This window comes from Abramis brama (genome assembly GCF_963993115.1).
Source record: "Abramis brama genome assembly, chromosome: 25".
NCBI classification, from domain to species: domain Eukaryota; kingdom Metazoa; phylum Chordata; class Actinopteri; order Cypriniformes; family Leuciscidae; genus Abramis; species Abramis brama.
The window spans coordinates 14674221-14694723 of record NC_139987.1 but is presented as its reverse complement, the minus strand read 5'-3'; the positions used below and the strand labels follow the sequence as shown (position 1 = coordinate 14694723).

The following is a 20503-nucleotide window of genomic DNA, read 5'->3' as shown; positions in this document are numbered from 1 at the left end:
CTGTTTCTTTTGAGGGGCTCGAATGAAGGTAACACATGACTGCCAAGCCCAGATAAAGAGCGGCGATGGTGAACGGAAAGGCAAACGGCTCGTCTGACTGGCGCTAAAAGCCGACCGCCTCAAGAGCTGGCGCTGACATGCGCGTGTCACTGTCCGTCCTCCACATCACTGCAGCGCTTCATTAACATTTGTGTCAACTGAGTAAACTATTTGTCAGAAGTGTGACAGAGGAACAGATGTCACAAATGACGTTAATAGCTAGAATCCTAAATAACCCTGTGGGAGATTGTTGGTTATTAATGTGGAGTAGAGCACTAAATGTTTTCTCCAGTGTTTATAGCCTATGTCATATAGTGTATTTCATTTAAAGTTGCACGTCCCTGTGTACTTTAGTGGTTTACATTTCATTATAAATTTCGTATTTTTATCTTCTCCTTTTTTAATCAGACTGCATAACCATTCCATTTTTTAATGGAATGGTCATGCAGTCTGCACTGTGAAAACACATACTGATGAATATGAAATCCTTAATTACATATATAATTAATCTTTCATTTCATATGATTGCATAATAGACTATAGAAAGTCATTATGAATATGCAAATAGTTGCAAAAATGTATTTTAAGAGTGCAAAGGCCATATCTTGTGTCTATGGGAGCAGGTTGTTGAAGATGGTTTGAGGAGAGCATGTGTAAATCTCTTTCTGTACACTTGCTGCCTATAGCTACCCTCAGGCAGTCCGAGCTTTTGGCCACTCGCAATCGATTCTGATTTATTTCCGTTTATTTTTTTTCTTGCTGGCCTGTAACTCTCTTAAACTTGTTTACAATATTGTCTTACTCTCAACTGTCTCTGGGATGTGTAGGGATTGTTCTCTTTTACTGACAAAATAACTCCTAAACTGAGAATACAAGTACAGCAGGTGATATCTAAAAAATGTGCCTTTAAACACAAGGGCAGAAACACACTTGTGCAGGCAGGGACACACATACACACACGCTAGACTGGAGAGCCAGACATAAATGTGTTAATATCTTCATTATCTTGAGTGTTCTGTTGACAGGAAGGACAGAAACATCTCCAAACAGATGTTTAATTCTTCCACTTTGACCTCCAGCTGAACTGAATTAGAGGATCTGGTTTATTGAGCTGACAAATGTGTGTGGGAAAACAGAAAGATGATGCTTTGGCACCCTCTGGTGTCCTGAGTGAAGAATGTTTTCAGCAGTTTTGTTTAGGATTTTAGAAAAGGGTATCTATCTATCTATCTATCTATCTATCTATCTATCTATCTATCTATCTATCTATCTATCTATCTATCTATCTTTCTGTCCATCTATCCAACTATCCATCTCTTTTTCCTTCCATAATTAATTTGTCCTTTATTTTTTCTTTCTTTATCTGTTTGTCACTTCCTTCATTCCTTGCTCGTTGTCGTTCCTTCTCCTTATCTATTCTTATTTCCCTTCATTCCATTCCCTTTTCTTCCTTCTCTCCCTCAGTCTTAGTCTTTGAAGGTAAGACTGCAGTCTCTCTCTGTAACGATTGCCTTCCTTTAAATAAGTTCTCTCAATTAGTCAGCTCTCAGCTACAGACTGCTATTGCTGCTGGTGTTCGTGCACAGAGAGAACAGCAGCTAACTTAGTTTAAAAACAAATACATATAGTGCACCTCTGTTGTTGACTTTAAAATGCTGTTTTGTATTTTGTGTATAAAAATTGGTATTAGTGAGCTCTACAAATTGGTTGACTGCTGTCATATATCCACCAATGCTTGGTTGAGTGCAGAGAACAGTCTATATCCGTGTCTTATTCTTCCCCGAGAGACAGTCTCTTCCCTGCAGCTAAACAATGCACATGTCAGAAGTGCCTCAAAAAGACAGGCAGCCTGACAGCAGGGAGTATAATGTGTGTGTACGTGTGGTTTAGCGAGGGTGTTTATACTGGAGCGACCGGGCAAGTATAATATAGACACAAGAGCTCTGTAGCACTTTTTTTCCTCTTCATCTCATTCAACCTTTTTTAGCACCTCTCTCCCCCACACGGCCTGCGGCATCCCTCCCTGCTCCATCCCCCTTCCTCCATCTTCCTTTCGCTCTCCCTGATGCATTCACCCTGTCGATGCAGCACATGTAGTTCACAGGTCCGCATCGATCGCTCTGTGATAGAGGTCTGCTCTGCTCGGGCTGTTTTGCAGTGATTGCAATTGCTAAGGTCTCTTGTAATGACATGCACTCTGTCTCTCAGAACGATGGGGTTTTTAATGCAGCAGCTGAAGATTGTTTCTTCCTCCAAGATAAATTTGTGTTAATACGAGAAATATTTGGAGGCATTATTTAGCAGTGTGATTGATTGCTAGCTTCATTTGTTATTTGTTGTCTACTACTATTGCACACACTAACTCTAGATATTAAATATGCATAACTTAAGACCGGCGGACAAAAACAGTCACAAATTCCCATAGACCGCATTGAAGGAGGGACCCAAGCCATGTTTAGAGACTATATTATCATAGAGACTTGAGAGTGGGTTTTTCTGGGGCAAATTCCAATTCAGAAGTGAGCATCACTATGCCTTACTCACTCTGAAGGGCCTTGAAGCGGGGAGCAGAGCACTTGTGTGTCATAATGAAGCCGTTTGGAATGCACTTGGCGGAGGGAGCATTGAAAGACCATGTAATTTCCTCATTACCTTTACACGAAATTTGACCACGACAAAGCTAGGCAGCGACAACAGGAATATCTTATTATTGCTGATAATATACAATACAAATAAATGTACATTTATAATTAAGTTTTTAAAACCAATTTGATCGCAAAACAGCATGTGACGTCATTACGCACAGGTTTTTATTCGCTTTAAAGCCATTGGATGGAAACACACTTTCACCAGCTTTATTCGCATGAGTTTTTTTTACCAAACTTCAGATAATTCGATTGACAAGTGGATGGAAACTTAGAGACTGTGTATTTTCATGTGTTTTGAAGGAGGCGTGGCTTTGTAGAGCGCTCTGAAGGGAGGGTGGGATCTAATGCTCTTAAAGCTAGCTTGCTATTGTGAGCTGCTCCAAAATTACTCCAACTCTCTCGCCATATCTAGATTTAAAAATGATTTATGAGGGCTTGTCACCCTGGGTCACATGACCATAAACAATTAAATTACTTCCTTGAAGTGATCATCGCATGTTCCCTTCGCTAACGGACTTGTGGAAGGGCCCTTTGTGAAAGGAGTCAGTTTTTCACTTCTGTTTGGAACACTCCTATAAATGGAGTCCCCTTCCCAAGGTGCCCTTGAAGGGTGCAAAAGCGGCATTTGAAATTCACCCTTGACCACATAGCATAGCACGACAACCCTCGACACAGATCCTCAATAAAGACCAGAAGAACCAGACAAGTTCTCTGCAGAGACCTTTATGACCAGCTTTGTCTCTACAATGGCGTGATGCATCCGATCTTCAAGCAGAAGAAAACTGGATGAAATATTTTGAATACTACCGATCCACAGTTTGACTTCTGACCTGTGATGCAGCCTGAATCATAATCACACCGTGTTCGTTCGTGGGCCAGAGGAGAACTGGCCCCCCGGCCCCCCGGCCCCGACTGAGCCTGGTTTATCCTAAGGTTATTTATAATACTTAGTTGCATTTTTGTGCAATATTGATGTCAATTTTGTTTTTGCAAATGTATTAGAGAAACCAATTACAATTACATGATTCTGTATTTGTTTCACTTAAAGAAAAGTAATGTGCAGTTTAAAAATGTAGTTCATATTATGTTTAGCATTAAGTTCTTAAAATTGACCTCTTCCTGGTGCAGAGCTTTAATGCAGAATCTATAAATATTGTTTTAGGTTTGGCCACTCTGCACAGTAAGTCCCTTTTTCTCCCCTCAGCTAGTTTTGGACAGCAGACGTATTACTTTGCACTCAGCCTTGGCAACTAAATCCCATAATATGTGGGCAGGCCAGAATTGTGGCCTGGGTCGATGCGCTGTAAGAACTGTGTGGTTTTAGACTAAAGTTGACTGAAGTTATCTTTGCCTTTTGTCTCTTTTGACTCTCTTAGGGCGGCTGTTGTTATTGCTCATGTGCTTTTTGGTCTCTGGCCTCAATTGACAGACAGTTCACTCGGTAAATTGGTTACTTTACATGTAATTTACTTGGCTGCTCAGACTCTGGATCTGATCCAGAACTGTTGGACTTGACAACTGGCTTTACAAGTTGCCAGCTCTTTTAGCTCAAATTGGTTAGACTGAACAGACAAACTGCCTTGTTGTGTAGTGGTGAATTTTTTTTTAATGTTTGTTTTATTCATTTTACAGAATCATAAATCTTTAAGTAAAATTTAGTTCTCTGTAAAGCTTTCGCTTAAATGCACTGAAGCTCAAGTTTAATTTGAATGTGAAATTTAAAATTATTTAAAGAGGACCTATTATGCTTTTTTACATATTCATAATTTTTGTGTGTGTGTGTGTGATGATGCTGTTTAACCATGAAAAAAAGCATTCTCCAAAGAGAGTTATTCTCTATATCAGTAAGGACTGTTTCTGAACTCCCTGAAACACCTCAACTGTAGTCTTGAGTTTTCTTCTGGGAATGTACACATCACAATATTCCTCATTTAAATAATTCCCACCCAAGGTATGTGCACAAAAAGGGACGAGGCCTGGTTGAGTTGCGCTAGTAGTAGTGTGTTGAGACGCTGCTTTCTGCGCTGTGAATACTAATCCACTTTGCACGCAAGGTCAGTGTTTTTTTTAACCTTGGATGCATGTAAACCTATTGTAGGAGACCTCCAAAACAAAACTAGGAGCCTTTGAAATAGCACTTTCAATAACAACTATCTATCATATTCTCAACTTGAATAATAACTGTCTGGTTGATTTTACTTAAAAAATGTGGTAGTTATTTTCTCTCTGTGTAAACTTATCTTATTTTTATATAAATATATTTTTAAAACATAATCCCAAGCTTCCTCAAAATTAATTCTAGTTTAATTGTTTTATATAAATTTAAAAATATCATAGAACAAAATTTCAATATGGGATTAGTAATTCCATGTGGAATATGTTGATGTAGATTGCTGTTATCATGCAGTTATTTGCATCATTGTAAATGCCAAGGGAAATATTTGTATTTGTGTCATCATAGCCTAGTTTATCATTCTCTTGAGTGACACATACACATGGAAACAAACTATATACACTCTATATATTTCCATTTTTAAATACATTTTGTATGCATACTTATATGTTTGTTTTTTGTGTGTTCGAGTCTCATAGGAACTTTTATTCCAGAGTTGGAGTTTGTTTGTGTGGATTTCGAGACTTGTGGCAAACACACAACCCTCTTACCTCTTCTGGTTCAGGTCCTCTCCACTTTACACTTTGTTCCATTGTTCTTCTCGTCATCTGCCAGCAATTACACTAGTTTATCTCCCCTTTCCTCTCTTTCATCTGATCCCTCGCTTGCTAAAGACTCACCAGCTGGGCTGTAGCAGAGGGCGGGAGGTGTGCGTGCGAAGCCTGGGCTGTGGAGCCCCGTTTCGTGTTAGGACAAATGAAGAGCGCAATCTGTGGAGAGGGTTTGGCAGTGGCCCCTACGTCTGAAAGTCATTGGATGGTGGAATTGTTCCCTCAACTCTGTCTCTCTAGGGCGGTCTTATCTCCATCCAAGTCTCCCGCTGCCTGGAGAGCAGAAATGAGCTCCACACGCAGACATGTCACTGTTCATAAAGCCCACAGAACATTAAACCCGTTGTGCGTCTTTAACGACTGTTAACAGCTGACAAACGTTTGCCTAACTTCTCTGAGAGCTTTGCTTAACCATATCCCTACAGATCATGGGACAGAGTCTCCAAGATCTGCACATTTTGTTCTTCGGTGTCTTTTGAAAGGCCTTCTTAGCCTTGTTGTGAATTAGATTGGTATGGCCACACTGGTATTGCATAATATTTTGTCGTTCTCACAGTAATAGCGAGTGCAGTACATCTGAAAGATTATTTTGTGTTGAGATGTTTTGTGGACCGACACAGGTGGTAACCTTGGATTAAAGGGGACATTTCTGATGTTTTTATCTGCCACGTCAAAACTAGGGATGCACCGAATTTTTGTAAAAATTTTTTTTTACTAATGAGCGATTACATTAGACATGATAAATTGCAGTAATTTTTACTGTTTCTTTTAGCATACATTCTGATGCTCAATTATGTTTATTTCATGCTGTAAGTAGTAGTAAAGAAGAAAAGATGATCAGTTAACATGCGCTCTGCGCTGCTGCTTTAACAGAGGGATAGTTCACCCAAATATTTAAATTCTGTCATTAATTACTCATCCTCGTTAATTAATCACCCTTATCACACTATTTGTCATAATAAGATGACAGCCCTCCAAAATGGATCTTTAGGTTTAATCCGAAATCGAAAATAATTTTTGGGCAGAATATTTTGGTTGCTGAAATTTTAGTGCATTGTTATTTAGAATCCATGCTAATATTAGTGTTTCAAATGCAAATTGTACATTGGTGTTGCTTTATAAGTATTACACTTTGCATGTAACTTATCTCCCTGCTACGGACATGAATGGAAAAATGTCATAGGTTTTTATTAAAGGTCCCATTGCATGGATTATTTTATTATTTTAGAATGTTTCCTGGGGTGCCCTTATGTTTTTCAGATCAAAAGTTGTTATAATTTAGAAATAAAAGGCATTTTTCCTAGCCTGATTTTAGCCTCTGATTTGAACGCTCTGTTTGAAGGGGCGTGTCTGCTGTGAGACTTCAGTGTAAACTAGTGTTGTCACGATACCAAAATTATTGTTTCGATACCGATACCAAGTCAAGTATTGCGATTTCGATACTTTTTCGATACTTTTCCTGAAAAGGGAGAAACACTCTCAAATATCATTGCTGTGCTTTATTTTAAAACCGGGACAACATTCTAATCATATAACACACTAATAAATGAACATATGAACAGCAGATATATTAAACATTTGAACAAAATATGAAATATCAAAATATAAAAAATAAATTAGAGCAATGACATTCAAGGTAATTTTTTTTATAAATTTAGCAGCATTATCTCATTTATCATAAGAAACATAAGAGCTTTATCTTGATTCTGAACTTTGAATAAAAATATGAACAGCAATTATATTAAACAATGTTTAATATTGGTAACATATGATAAGCCTCATTGGTGATATATTTGACATATGGGGAGAGAGTTGTGGAAGGCCTATACTTCATGTTAAACATAGCAGCAAAGACAACTTCGGCAGTGTTGACAGCAAAATAGGCTACAGAATAATTCGTTCTGTATTGAGAGGTGCAATATTTGAAAATCGATAATATTTTTTTAAATTACATTTATATTGTATTTATGTCAAAACTTTCAAACATCAAAATGTCATTTATTAATATGTATTCGTGTCAAAATGACATAGAAACATCTTTTCCTATTCTATTTTGCCTGGAAACGCTTCCAACATGCTTGCGTGTCACGTGAAAAATAGGCGTCGGTTCTATTTCTAGCATGCACGCGTTTTCCGCGCGTCTCGAGCTGCGCCCAGACGCGTGTGTCACGCAGGCAGTTAACAATAAAAACGGACACGACACGCAGCCAGTGTGACGCCGACCTTACAAATCTGGAACGCGGTCATTCTTAGAAGTATCGATACTAATAAATTAAGGAATCGTGACGTTTTTAATTTCCGATTTACTTTTGAAGTATCGGTGCACTGTGCAACAGAGCAAGGTAGGCAACGTACTTCCATATGTCACTCCTCTGGTCATCTTTTTCTACGAGTCGTGGACCACTTGTGCTCGCACATGCAGCCATCTCGCTGTAGTGTTTTGTCACATGACACTGACAGCGGCAGGTTCTTTGCTGCGTGCGTCAGGAAAAAAACACAGACGTCCATAGGGAGGCGTTTTTTTTTTTTTTTTAGTATCGATACTGATAAATTTAGGTATCGTGACGTTTTTAATTTCCGAGTATCGCGATACTTTTGAAGTATCGGTACACCGTGCAACACTAGTGTAAACGCCCACTGCTGTGATTGGCTGACATGCTTGCATATGAAATATTTAGCATTACATGTGGAACTCTCTCGAAAACTTTTACTATTACAGCTATTATACGTTTTTACTATTGCTATCAGGGTTAACGAATCGTGAGAAGTTTTTTAAGTATTTAGATCTATTCCTATCACATAAAAGGTTGCAGTGATGAGCATTGAGCAGATGACAGCCTGTTGATCGCGTGAATGAAAATCTTATCATTGCAACGCAGTTTCTGCACTCTCACTAATGATTTCACCAATGCAAACATGAGGTAAGTACAGTAAGAGCTTCGTTGTGCAGTGTAACAGCGTAATTGATTTCAGAACGAGTTTTGGCAAGTGTCCAGATAAACTCGCGCTGTGTGATTGACAGCTTGGGCGATTGGAAAGGGATTGTTCTTTGATCGCTTTCTGTATATATATTAATCACAGTTTAAGTACGATTATTTTCATCCTACTAAGAGAAACAACGTGAAGTTGATCGTTTAGTCACTGGCTTGATTTACTGATGAATAAACAGTATTGAATGACTTTGAGAGAAAGATTATCTGTCTGAACTTGAACAATTACACATCAGAAATTCACATAACCCACTGGTTCTTCAGAGGCTCGGATGAAGGAACTAAAAAAATACTTTTGTGTTCATTTGTACATCCAAACACTGAGCAACTGCCATGCTTCGCTCGTTTGCAAGCCATGATGTCTCTCGAGGAAAAAACAATATCGCGCTCACACAGCTCATTTTCTCATGGGCGGGACAAATTCTTTTTGCGGGCAAATGACGACATAAGGGGAAGATTCTAGATTCGCCCATCTGAGCTTTCATTTTCTCAAAAATACCCAGGGCTTGGATTAAACCCATCAAAACGTCTAGCCACTGTGGGACCATAGGCAGGCTAGGGAAACTCATATTAAGGTTAAAAAATATCATAAAGTGACATTTTCATGCAATGGGACCTTTCAATTAATGGACTGATCTACATCTAATGACCAACTGGCAACTTTCTTTTCGCTTTGTATTCTCTCTCTGTCTTTTCTCTCACTCTTTTCCTCCCTTTCATTTACATAATGTAAGTTTTCTTTCATTTGAAACATAAAATGTTAAAAAAGATTGAATGAAGCACTAAAAGCATGTGGAAGTGGAGGTCTTTTGTCTGTGGTTCTCTCTCAGCGTCTGGCATCTGGTTAAATGGATAATTTGCAAGATTTAGAGGGGCTGTAGGGGTGTAGCTCAGGATTGCCAGGGGAGCTGCGGTGGGATGGCCCGTCGTTCTGTTAACATGCCCAGGGCAGGGCCTTGGGGGTCAGGCAGACTATCTCTCACAGGCACCCGGAGCTGTTAAATACTGGATCTGTGGCAGTGAGCTCACAGCTGAGGATGTGGCTTCCTGCTGCTCCGCTAAGCCTGAGGCGCTTACCCTCAAGCACAAAAGATACTATGGACTGTATGTGTGTATTGCTGTGTAGATGTGCGTTTGTCAGTGTGTATATGCAAGAGTGGACATTTTGCTTTCCTCTACTAGAGTCGCTGTTTGTGTTTTCTCACTTGAGACCATTTACTATAGAGTATTTTAATTCTACAGTATTATCATTTTCAATTGAATTAGCATGGCCCATTGCCTTAAAAATTAATGACTGACTTGTTTTTTGAGCGAGTGTACATTATAAGCGAGTGGGGGGGGGGGGGGGGTTTGTAAAAATTTCTGCATCATTACTCCATTATTCAGAGCCATTATTAGTCATTATTACTCCATTATTAGTCACATAATCCTTCAGAAACCATTCCAGTATGCCATTTTCTGGCACAAGAAACATTTCTCATTATCAATGTTGAAAACAGTTGTGTTGCTTAATATTTTTGTGGAAACAAAATTAATGTATATTTTTGTAATAATATAAAAGTCTTTAATGTCACTTTTGATCAATTTACTGTATCCTTGACGAATAAAAGTATTAATAATTTCTTTAAAAAAAATCTTACTGACCCCTGACGCCAAATACTACTGCTGGTTAATAAACAGTTGTGAATACGTTGTTCATACAATGGCATTGTTACACGGAAACCTTTGCTTTTATAATGCTACATCAGTGCTAATAGGTGTCGGTATAAAGTCCACAACCACTACCGCATCGGCCAACATTTATTAGTATAGCATTAATACTTAATGTTATGTAAATGACCGCTGTTATGATTAACTAGCCTCTGTGCACCAGCATAGTTATGTCATAGCAGTTTCAGATGTCACTTTTTTACAGCAATAGTACATTAAACTTTTTTTATTTCAGAAAATCAAGAAAAAGTAAAGTTATTGTGGCTGTTTTGAAGCATCTTCATCACAGCCACTGATTTCAGGTTTGCATTAGAACATTAAACATTTTATGCTGTTTAACAGGACAACAATAGCTGTTGACAGGACAAAAGAAAAGACAATAATATTTGATGTTAACAAGATGAGTGCTTCCAGAGTCTTAGAACACAACAGGCACTTATTGTGGAAATATTTTGTCCTTGCTGTGTTTATTTCTCTCTCGTTCTCTGCTTTAGTCTCAGATGCGTGTGTCTCTTTCTAATGGGCACCAGAACATCTAATCTTATTTATTTACTGTTTTTCTCTGTCTTTTTGTGTTTTGTCCACGGGGTGCACAGTGAAGTGGAGCGTGTGTGTGTTTGTGTCTGTTGATGTGAGCATGCAGATGCACTGTCACTAAGTATTACCATGGCGATGGGTCTCAGTGCACAACATGGGATGGATCAACTGCTAAAACAGCTCTGGGGCCCGTGGGTGTCCTAAATCTGCTATTAATATCTCCCTGTTTGTTGCTACATTTTCAGGTGATGACCCTAGACTACATTTCTTATTTCCGAAATGTAGGGGGTTAGCAATTAAATCTGGTTTTAGAAATTGATTTAGCGACTGTTTAAGCTTGTGAGTGTGTCTTTTTCATAATCCATTCATTTGTTGATTTCACTGAAAATTGTGACTCTGTGACGCATCAAAACATTATAATAGTTGTAAATAAATGTCAGACATGTTTGATTGGCTTTTTTATTTGAAGCAGTAGGGGATTTGGCAGCATGTGTGAGATTGATATGGTTATCTGCCAAATTTAGTTCATTCTGTTGATTCTGGTTGGCATGTGTTTAGGTTCAAATGCGCTGTTGGAAAAACATAATTATTACATTGTGTGAACACACTTGTGTGTTTTTGTGTGTGTGTGTTGCTTAGTTTTAGATACAAAAGTTTCTTCATTACAGTTAAACATGATGTGGGAACTGTATGTGTTTATAAAATATTTCAGTGAATGCTGCTCACTTAAAATGTATTTAGTAATGAAATCACACATAAACAAAAAAGATTGGATTATTTATTTTGTAGTTCATGTAATTAAGTTTTTTTTGTGGTTTGATTATTTCAGGATAGACATACAGGATTGCTGTATATATAATTAAATGAAGTCATTCGCTAAGTAGATATGGATGATGTGACGTAACATTTTTCCAACAAATGGCACAGTTGCTGAGTCACATTGCTGGTGTGGTTCATTCCTGTGACCCTGCAGTCTGGATTTATTTTGTTTGTCTTTATGTTTGTTGTGAAGTTGATTGGAGTGGAGGCCTATCAGAAGTGTATACATTATCTGCCAGATGTGTTCACATTAGTCTAGCTGGAGCTTAAAGAGGTCAGGTCATACAATATTTGCTCTCTTTTTTGGCAATACAAGTTTGATTTACTATGTTGGCACAATCTATCATCTCTACTCCCTTTCACCCAGAGCATTTATAAAAGCTAAGCTGCAAAAATAGGTCATTTAGAAATAGTGGTATTGATGTCACAATCATGAGCGCATTAACAAATGACCATCCACATTTAAATATCAAAACTATTTAGTATTCAGCAATTTGGTGATGGTGGCAAAGAGGTTAGTCAGTCAGAGGTAATTTACATACTGTATAGAAATGTGGATACGACACAATGCAGATCCACACCAGCACATTGACTCTGCATCTGTGCCTTTTACTGGAAAATGTTACATTACATCATTCATGTTACATTACATCATTCACTTTTATTTAGCGAATGACTTCATTTAAATATACAGGTTTGAGCAAAACCTGATGATAATCTTATACAGTGTGATTTGAGAAAGCATATTGTGTTTCAGTGGAAAAAAATAAATCTGACACAAGGGTAATAAATAAATATTATAGAGCAGACTCTGAACTATTTTTTATTCATTATTTTACTTTTAAGTTTCTTTGTTTCCAAATTTTTAATAGTCTATGTATTTTCAGGTTTACATTAGATTTTGAATCTCAGATTTTCATTGTAGTCTCAAGACATTTGGACCCCACCAAAACATGTGTCAATATTGTATGTTTATAGTGATACATCTGTGGAAATTGAGAGAAGACACAGAGAGAAAGACAGATAAGTAGAAGATACCAGAAGATAAAAAGTGGATGAGAGTGTGATATTGCCATGAATGATATGGCTGGCTTATGGGGGAAAAAAGCCCAAACACAGACTGGAAAAAAGTACAGTAGCGGAATATGGCAGAAACCGAATGAATCATTCAGCGACTTTTGGTCTTATATTTTTTTAGAGGATTGTCAAGCTGTCATAAAACCGTAAAGGACAGAAAACAGATTGTTGGAAGCATAGAGTGGGGAATGAGAGACTGAAAAGAGAAAGGCTGGATATCTTCTGGCTCCTTGGCATGTGTCATCGCCGATGAACACAGCTGAAACGTATTTGAAGAGCTGGGCTGACATCCTGCCAAGAGAATGAGAGAGAGAGGCACAAGCAGAAAGCAAAGCGAGAGAGGGAGAGAGAACGAAGTAGAGAGCAGGACAGAAACAAGCACAAGCAGACAGAGGGATTGAGCTCTGGTGAAGCAGACCGACCGCATTCAGATCTCCATCCTCTGGCATTTTGCTCTTATACCGGACCTCTCACCCCGACTGACCTGTACCGCTGCCCCCAGGCGCACCACACGCTCCGGGCCAACAGCCAACATCATGATTAAGTCCAGCTGGTTCTATGTCAAGTTCAAATATAACGAGAAGGTGAGTCAGAACAATGTCTGTTGCCTTTTTCTATTTTAACTCAGATTTTTCCTCGTTCGGTGTTCGGTCTGGGGTTTAACTAGGTTCGCAGCCCTCTGTCTTCCCGAGACACTCTGGTCCTGTAATCTTAAACCTGTCATTGATCTGTTGATAACAGTGCTGGAGCTATATTGATAGCTGAGTGTTTGTGTTTGTGTATGTGTGTGATGGTCTGAAATCCCTCTCATGCATTTTGTAATAATCATGCCTGCGTTTTGAAGCATTGAATATTTAATTGAGCTTGAGTCTGCCACCAAGGGCCAAGGTTTAAATTTTCATTTAAACACGTTTTCCACTTTTAAGAGCTGCCCTTATGCACCACATGTGCTGTGTAATATGAAAGAGCTTCTTTGACATCACTATTGACACTATTAACAGAAATCTGCTGAGACTGAGCCAGATGGTAACAGTCATACAGATGTGATTTTTGTGTGTGTGTGTGTGTGTGTGTGTGTGTGTGTGTGTGTGTGTGTGTGTGTGTGTGTGAGAGAGAATCAGGTCATGCCCCTGTCCTGTTCTGTCCTGTCAGCTGTGTTAAACTTTAATGGAGGCTGATATTCTATTCTTCAGAGAGGGAGAGAAACTGATAGATGGTGTTACCGTGAAAAATAAGATGTACTGTAGACCTGGTTTGCATGTTTTGGCAGTTACGTAAATTGTCAATTGGAAAAAACTACATCCGTCCATCTGTCATTCTGTTATTGGATTGTAGCTCATAAAATCTCTTAGATTGCAAAACCTTATCAAAGGTCACATGTCCATATGATCAGCACTGTGAAATATGAACTTGATCCAGTTACCCACAGACCTGATGCATTACAGTGGACTGAAGGTCAAACAGGGATGATGGTACCTAATGGTTAAGGAGCTCAGTTGTCTACACAAAAATTCCAGGGGCAATCTAGAAGCTGGAGAACTCAGGAGATCGCGTACCTTCCTGATTTTTCTAGGGGGAATATTTCTGTACCTTATCTTTTGTAAAATGTCAAGAATTTATACTCAATTAAATACCTACATTTTATTGATTGATTGATTTATGGATTGATGAGTGAGTGAGTGAGACTGAAATGTGATCTTGCAAAAATTCACTGTAATAGTCCAAATACTTGCGTTGCTGTCTCATCGTTTTGAGGTAGGAGAGCCCATATTTTTTGTAATAACGGCTGATTTTCAACATGCCCAGAAGCCTAAGTATTCCATGCAAATCGACTCATTTACGTAATCAACGTAATCGATTACGTCGACGCTTCGTTCCAGCCCTAGTAGTAATTTGTATTAAATAATTGAAAGTTAAAATAATTCTTCTTTAGAGTTGCTCGGTTGATGGATTTATACCTTGTAAACTTACTAAAATGAATAATTATGAGTGTTTACACCAGAGAAACGTTTCATTTTAGTTATAGGAATGCCTTTTGGGGGGACTAATTTAACTCCTGCTTAAAGTGTCTAATCCAGCACAATAGGACCTACCAGTGATGTAAGTGTATGTTGATTGGCCGAACGCATGCCATACGAAACACTGGCACCCGCCATTCTTAAAAAGCCATGTAAACCCACAGTTTGCATATACTTACTCCATAAACTATTTAAGACATAAAGATAAAGAAAGCAATTGTTAACAACATTTGCCTGTCACACCTCGGTGATATGTAGCACTGCAAGTTGTCATAGGAGATTTTGTCTCTTAGCCTTTTTTTTTTTTGCCCCTTTTCAATCGCATAACTTAACCGCTCCTATCCTCCATCCTCCAGTTGTTGACATTGTTGAATGCCACACTTAAATGACGTTGCTTTTGGCCACTTACATCGCTTCAGAGTTCCTACTGGCGGTGCGAATGCAATCAGGAAAATGACCCTAGGAGAAAATTTAGTTCTCAGAGGACCGCCCTGGTGGCTAGTTCCTATAATTGAGTCTCTATAACTAGCCGTTGCAAAGGCCCCTTTTGCAAATTAGGGTAGTTGTAATCAAAGTGATCAGGTGTGAATATTGAGGGGTGGAAATATCTGTCTGACATGACTCTGAACTGTGAAAAGTGTGACTCTGAGTGTGTGAAAAATACTGTATGCTTACCGTTTTATTTGACCGTGTCAGCCACATATTGCTCTGTTCAAGACACTGTTATTCACACAGGCCGTCCATTTTATGAGAAGCCTGTATTTCCCTCTCTCTCTCTCTCTTTATCCAGCGCTTGTCTTTCTGCTCCTCTCATTCTAATGCCCAAGTGTGCTCATATGACGTGAACTGCTTTAATTTAACACGTCACCTAACAGTGCTCATAACTCAGTGTGTGTGAGTGCTAGACAGACAGGGAGAGAGAGGGTTTGAAATGGAAGAGAGATGGAGTTCATACACTGGACAGGAGAGCGGATGAGAGAAGGGAACCATGACAACCGCCTGACTGCTCTGCTCCCTGGTGTGTGAAAGTAGAGATTGAGAGAACGCTTTTGATTCAGGCCATGAAACAAGGGTGAAGAGTAAAAATATTCACTTCACAGCTGATTAACAGAGCAATGGATGAGGACAGAGAGATGAGCTGAGAAATGTGGGTAGCAGACCAGTGAATGACTAATTGAGCTTTGAACAAGGCAGAGATGTGAGGGTTCAGTGTGTCAGAGTAGGCTGATACTGTACTTTCAGGTGTTGAAACTTCTCAGAAATTCGTCTTGTCTTTTGGATTCCTCAAAATTGTCTACATACTTACTGTTGAGATCTGAAATGAGAAAAAAAAGGCCTGTTATTGGGGTGAAGCGTTTTATTTTCCTATTTGTGCTTTCAGTTTAGTTCAGTTTTATTTGTTTTCATTCTATCAATGGTTTTATTTAGTTTTTTTTTTTTTTAACTAAAATGAAAACTTGTGGAATTAAAAATTGTTAAACCATTTTCATGCAAGTGGGCTTTAAAACTTTCTACATTTTTTGATGTACCATAATAATACTAATACTATAATTAAAGTATTCATTTAGCCCAAAAGTGACACCAAAAATAGTTATCTTTTATAATCAATTAATCTTTAATAATCAATTAAATTTAATAATCAACACTCAAATAAAAACTGAGTTGCATATAAACATTTCACTTGCACGTAAGACATTTTTATATAAACTTTGTAATGATATAATGATGTTTCTACTCCAACTTATTATTGAAATATAAACATTTAAATGGTAGTTGTAATAACTTGCTTTTATGGCAGATTTATTAAAACATGCATGAAATAATGAAGACATATATTTAATATATATGTATATTTAACATATTTTTCAAGCTAACTAACAAGCTACAAACACTGAATGGCTTTGTTTACAAGCTGTTTTATTGACGTCTTTATGTGGCTGAAACACTGATTGAGTGAGATACATTACATGAGACATGATGCATTTCAGTAAGTTGTACTGTTTCTTTCAACTTTCTTTCTGACGATCATTTATGTTTATGTCATGCTATAACTAGTAGTAAAGAGGAAGAGATGACCAGTTCACGTGTGCTGTGAATGGGATGCACTCATTACCGTGTCTAGATCAAAGAGGTTTGACTGACGGCAGGCGTCCAAGTGTTGTTCTAAAAGCAGAGTAACTCTAGAGCCGCAGGTTCAGCCCTGTTGACCAGAATGCCACTGATTTACCCCCCTTCTGACATGTGTGGGCTAAAGACAGGCTCCATTTTGCAAAAGAGAGGACTGGAACAATCCACCCTTCTTTAAACAAGTACAAAAACAAACAGGGAAAATAAGATATTGTGAATTTCTCATGGGTTGTGCACTGCACTATGTTTTGGTTTAATTGCATCAGAATGCTTTTGTTGTTTTAGTTGCGGGCTGGAAAATTGTGAATTGTAAACGGCTCTCACAGAGAAGCATGCAGAGATAATTTTACTGATTATGGGCTGCTTTTATTATACCCCAGCTCTATGACCAGTTCATTGCTCTGCTGTTGATGGAAGCCATGTTAGGCTGGTTTAGAGATGGGTGGTCTTTCTGTCCGGGTGGTAGCTTGGATTTGTTGGCCACACCCTGTGAATACATATTTCTTATAGCTCCAAAAAAGATTATTTTCATTGATTAATAAAACCAACTAATTACATACTTTTTATTTAATTTCCTCTTCAAAAAATTATTGGTTTAGATTGATACAAATGCAGCAGTTTTGTAGAGTCCATTTTTAATTATTTATTCTTAGAGTGTGAAGTGGTACAATGTGTCTTACAGGCTAACCCTTTTTTTGACTGAGGCTAAACATACTGTAGGCTTTGAGGCCCAAACTGTGTCATTGGGACTAATTCATCAGCTGTGTTTGGGTTATTGCAGTGGATAGATGACAGATCCCCAAAACTACTGCTCTTTCAGAGCTTTTAAGCACTACAGTCTATCTATGTCTGTCAGTCTATATATATATGTCTGTCTGTCAGTCAGTCTGTCATGTTTATTTAATATTAACTAATATTCATGAGACGTCTGATCAAGTTTATAATATGCCCTGGTCCATTTTTGCAATTCTTCACTGCTAGAGACAGTTTCCTTATTCAGTGCTAAACCAACCAATTATGTCTAATAGAGTCTAATTCAAGTCTAAAAAAAACCCCTGTGAGTTAGCAGTGTAGTCCAATTCTTTATGGGTGTACTTAGAGGGAATAAGACCTGGTTGTCCCTACATACCTATGTTATGAACTTTTTACCCTTTCAGCCTATTTTTTTGCATGTGATGTGTGTACCTGTCAAATTCACACACTGCATTTCCACAGAAAAAAAAATTACAATAAAGAAAAGCTCTCTTTTTATGTCACCTACTGTAAGCAATTCCATGTTTAAAGTACCTTTAGTTGCCACTGTTAAACTGAGGTATCTTTTTCCTTTTCATGTGACATAATGAACGTCTTGATTCAGATGTGTGGCGAATAACAACAACAACAAAAAAATTACTACAAATAATTGAAGCCTTTAAATTCTACACACTGTTGTGGCATGCAGTGAAAACATTACTGATTTGTTTGGTGCTTCTGAATTGACAAATCCTAATCTTTACCTCTTTCTCACGCTGGCCATCTTTATGGTTGATCTCTTTGTTCTAGCACTAATGTTGTTTTTTTGAAGATAACATTCTGTAAGTCTTTAGGAAAGTTAGTGTCAGATGTAGAGATGAAGGGAAAGTTGAACAGAGAGAGAGAGAGAGTGAGAGAGAGTTTGTATCAAAGAGAAGCAGCCATCTGTGTGAGTGAGCAGCAAACAGCTGGTCGAGGGGATGCAAGATGTCTGTACCAAGACTGACAAGATGGGTGATGACAGGAAACAGATTTCCTCCTGCTTTTTCCCACTCTCTGAGCAAGGCAAGCGGACAGCCCGTGTGCTGTGATGCCTCCCCAGCCTCCAGATGCTGCTGTCCTCCTGCGTGTGTGTGTGTGTGTGTGTGCGCATCTCAAAAATATGACACATTTTCACCCGCCCATCCACAGAAACTCACACTCATTTACATTATCATCAATTCATGGTTATGTCTTCAGAATGTTTGCTTCAACAAATTGTGCATTTGTTCTTTTCATTTTGTTTTCACTGCTTTTCATTTTCCACTTTCTATAAGTTTGCCTGGTTTCAGAAATAATAGACATTAGTTTCAGATTTCATGTCTGAAAATGGTCACACTGCAGGCACCATGATCTCGCCTGCTACAAATCAGATTCATTTTAGAGAATCCGTTCATTTGGATAGTTCATTACAGTGAGGTTACTGTGAATTGTGTACAATTAAATATTTTTGTTTGAGTCCAACATTTTACCCACCACACTTACAATCACTTACATGATTAACAACTTTTCAGATCAGTTTCGACCAAGTCATTCAAAAGAACTTGAACAAAAACAAAAAATGATTCATCTATGAAACAGACGTCACTAACTGGTGTAAAAATCTTGGTTACAGAGTGCACTCTTAGCCATTTTAACATGTCTTAACATGTTTCAAAACCTAGTAGGTTTTCTTCCTAGAAAGCATTTTTGGACATCAATGTTGCCAAAATGTTGCTTGGCTTTTGAAACAGCCTGAGACCGGCACCGAATCTTCCTCCTCAGGGAGCACTCCTGTTTTTATTCTTTCCCCCGTCTCCTTCCTTTTTTCCTCTTCATCCCCCTCCACTCTGACTCTCGATGTGATGAGAGGAAGATGCCTGGCAGCTGCTGAGGCAATGAAAGGTCACCCTGTCGTCGCGGCAACACGATAGCGAATGGGAGAAGCTGTCATCTCTCTGGCATTTTGATTGACAGGCTGCCTGGGTGACTTAAACTCTGTGGAGAAAAGTCCTGACAAGGCAGAGCTGTCACTTTATTGGGCGCACAGAGCCTGTGCTGTGCGTGTGGATAAATGAGAATAGAGGAAACCGTGTAAGAGGGACATTCAATTAAAAGGACAGAAGAGAATATAGATTCTGTATGCACCTTGAAAAAAGAATTGGTGTAGGTTTTGCTTTGAAACAATTTTCAATCAGAAATTGCTAGTAAATTTCACAAACAGTTACAAAGAAATGACACGTCACAACCCTATTTCCTACAAAAAATTATGCTGACAATTGCTTGCAATTTTACATAGTGTAAAAAATTATATCTTGAAATAGTCTCACTTATACCATTTTTTACTTTGCCAGACTGCTGTTTCCTTTCTTTATTAAGTTAATCAGCCGCATTAATTGGTTGGTTAATTCAATGTGCTTTTTTCCGATTGTAATTAAAGTGTAATCAATTTTCAACCTGCTTTTTACAATGTCAGCAGTATATGTAAATGAACAATGTTTACTCGTTCTCTGTTACCTGGACAGAGAAATTCATGTTTATATATCAGCAAAAGTCCACCGATTCAGATTTTGCGCCGCAGTATGCAGAGATGTAGAGTGCATTATGGGTGTTGATGTTTTTCTACATATTTGGCCAAAGGGAAGACAACAGCTTTTTTTTCTCCATTTTCTCTTGTCAGGTAGCACAGGTTTCAAAACTTTTTTCACATTTGACTGTATTGACAGCTGAGTTTTATTGAAAGCTCATTTTGCCAGCGAAGAACCTGTTTAGAAATTGTTTATTTATCAAATCAACTTGTGAATCAACAGTTTGAGAAGCACTATACCACACTGACGTCTCTATTGACCCGCTCATATACGCAATTACTTAACAGACAACATAAATTATCTTTATGTGTGTGCACTTGGAAAAAACTAAAGGGTGTCAGTCTTTGGAGTCTACATGTTTTATTAATCATGGGAGCTGAAAGACCCTCAGTCTTCCTGTGATCATTAATGCATGCACCAGATAACGTATTTACATGTTCTCATGCATTATTCATGTCCAGAGAGGAAGAGTAAGA

The 20503-nt window shown here is 38.3% G+C and overlaps 1 protein-coding gene across 3 annotated transcripts in view; it reads left to right on the top strand.

Moving 5' to 3' along the window:
* The window catches only part of auts2a (activator of transcription and developmental regulator AUTS2 a), a 341760-nt gene that overhangs the window by 92074 nt on the left and 229183 nt on the right, over nt 1-20503 (top strand). The window contains exon 1 of one of the 3 annotated variants that reach the window (XM_084105173.1): nt 13027-13128. The exons of 1 other annotated variant lie outside the window; for it this stretch is intronic. In XM_084105173.1, the coding sequence (XP_083961299.1) occupies nt 13081-13128 (48 nt within the window). In that variant the 5' untranslated portion in view covers nt 13027-13080. Of the gene's footprint in view, nt 1-13026; nt 13129-20503 lie in introns of those variants that run through there. One more of the 3 variants, XM_084105174.1, reaches the window with a different exon arrangement.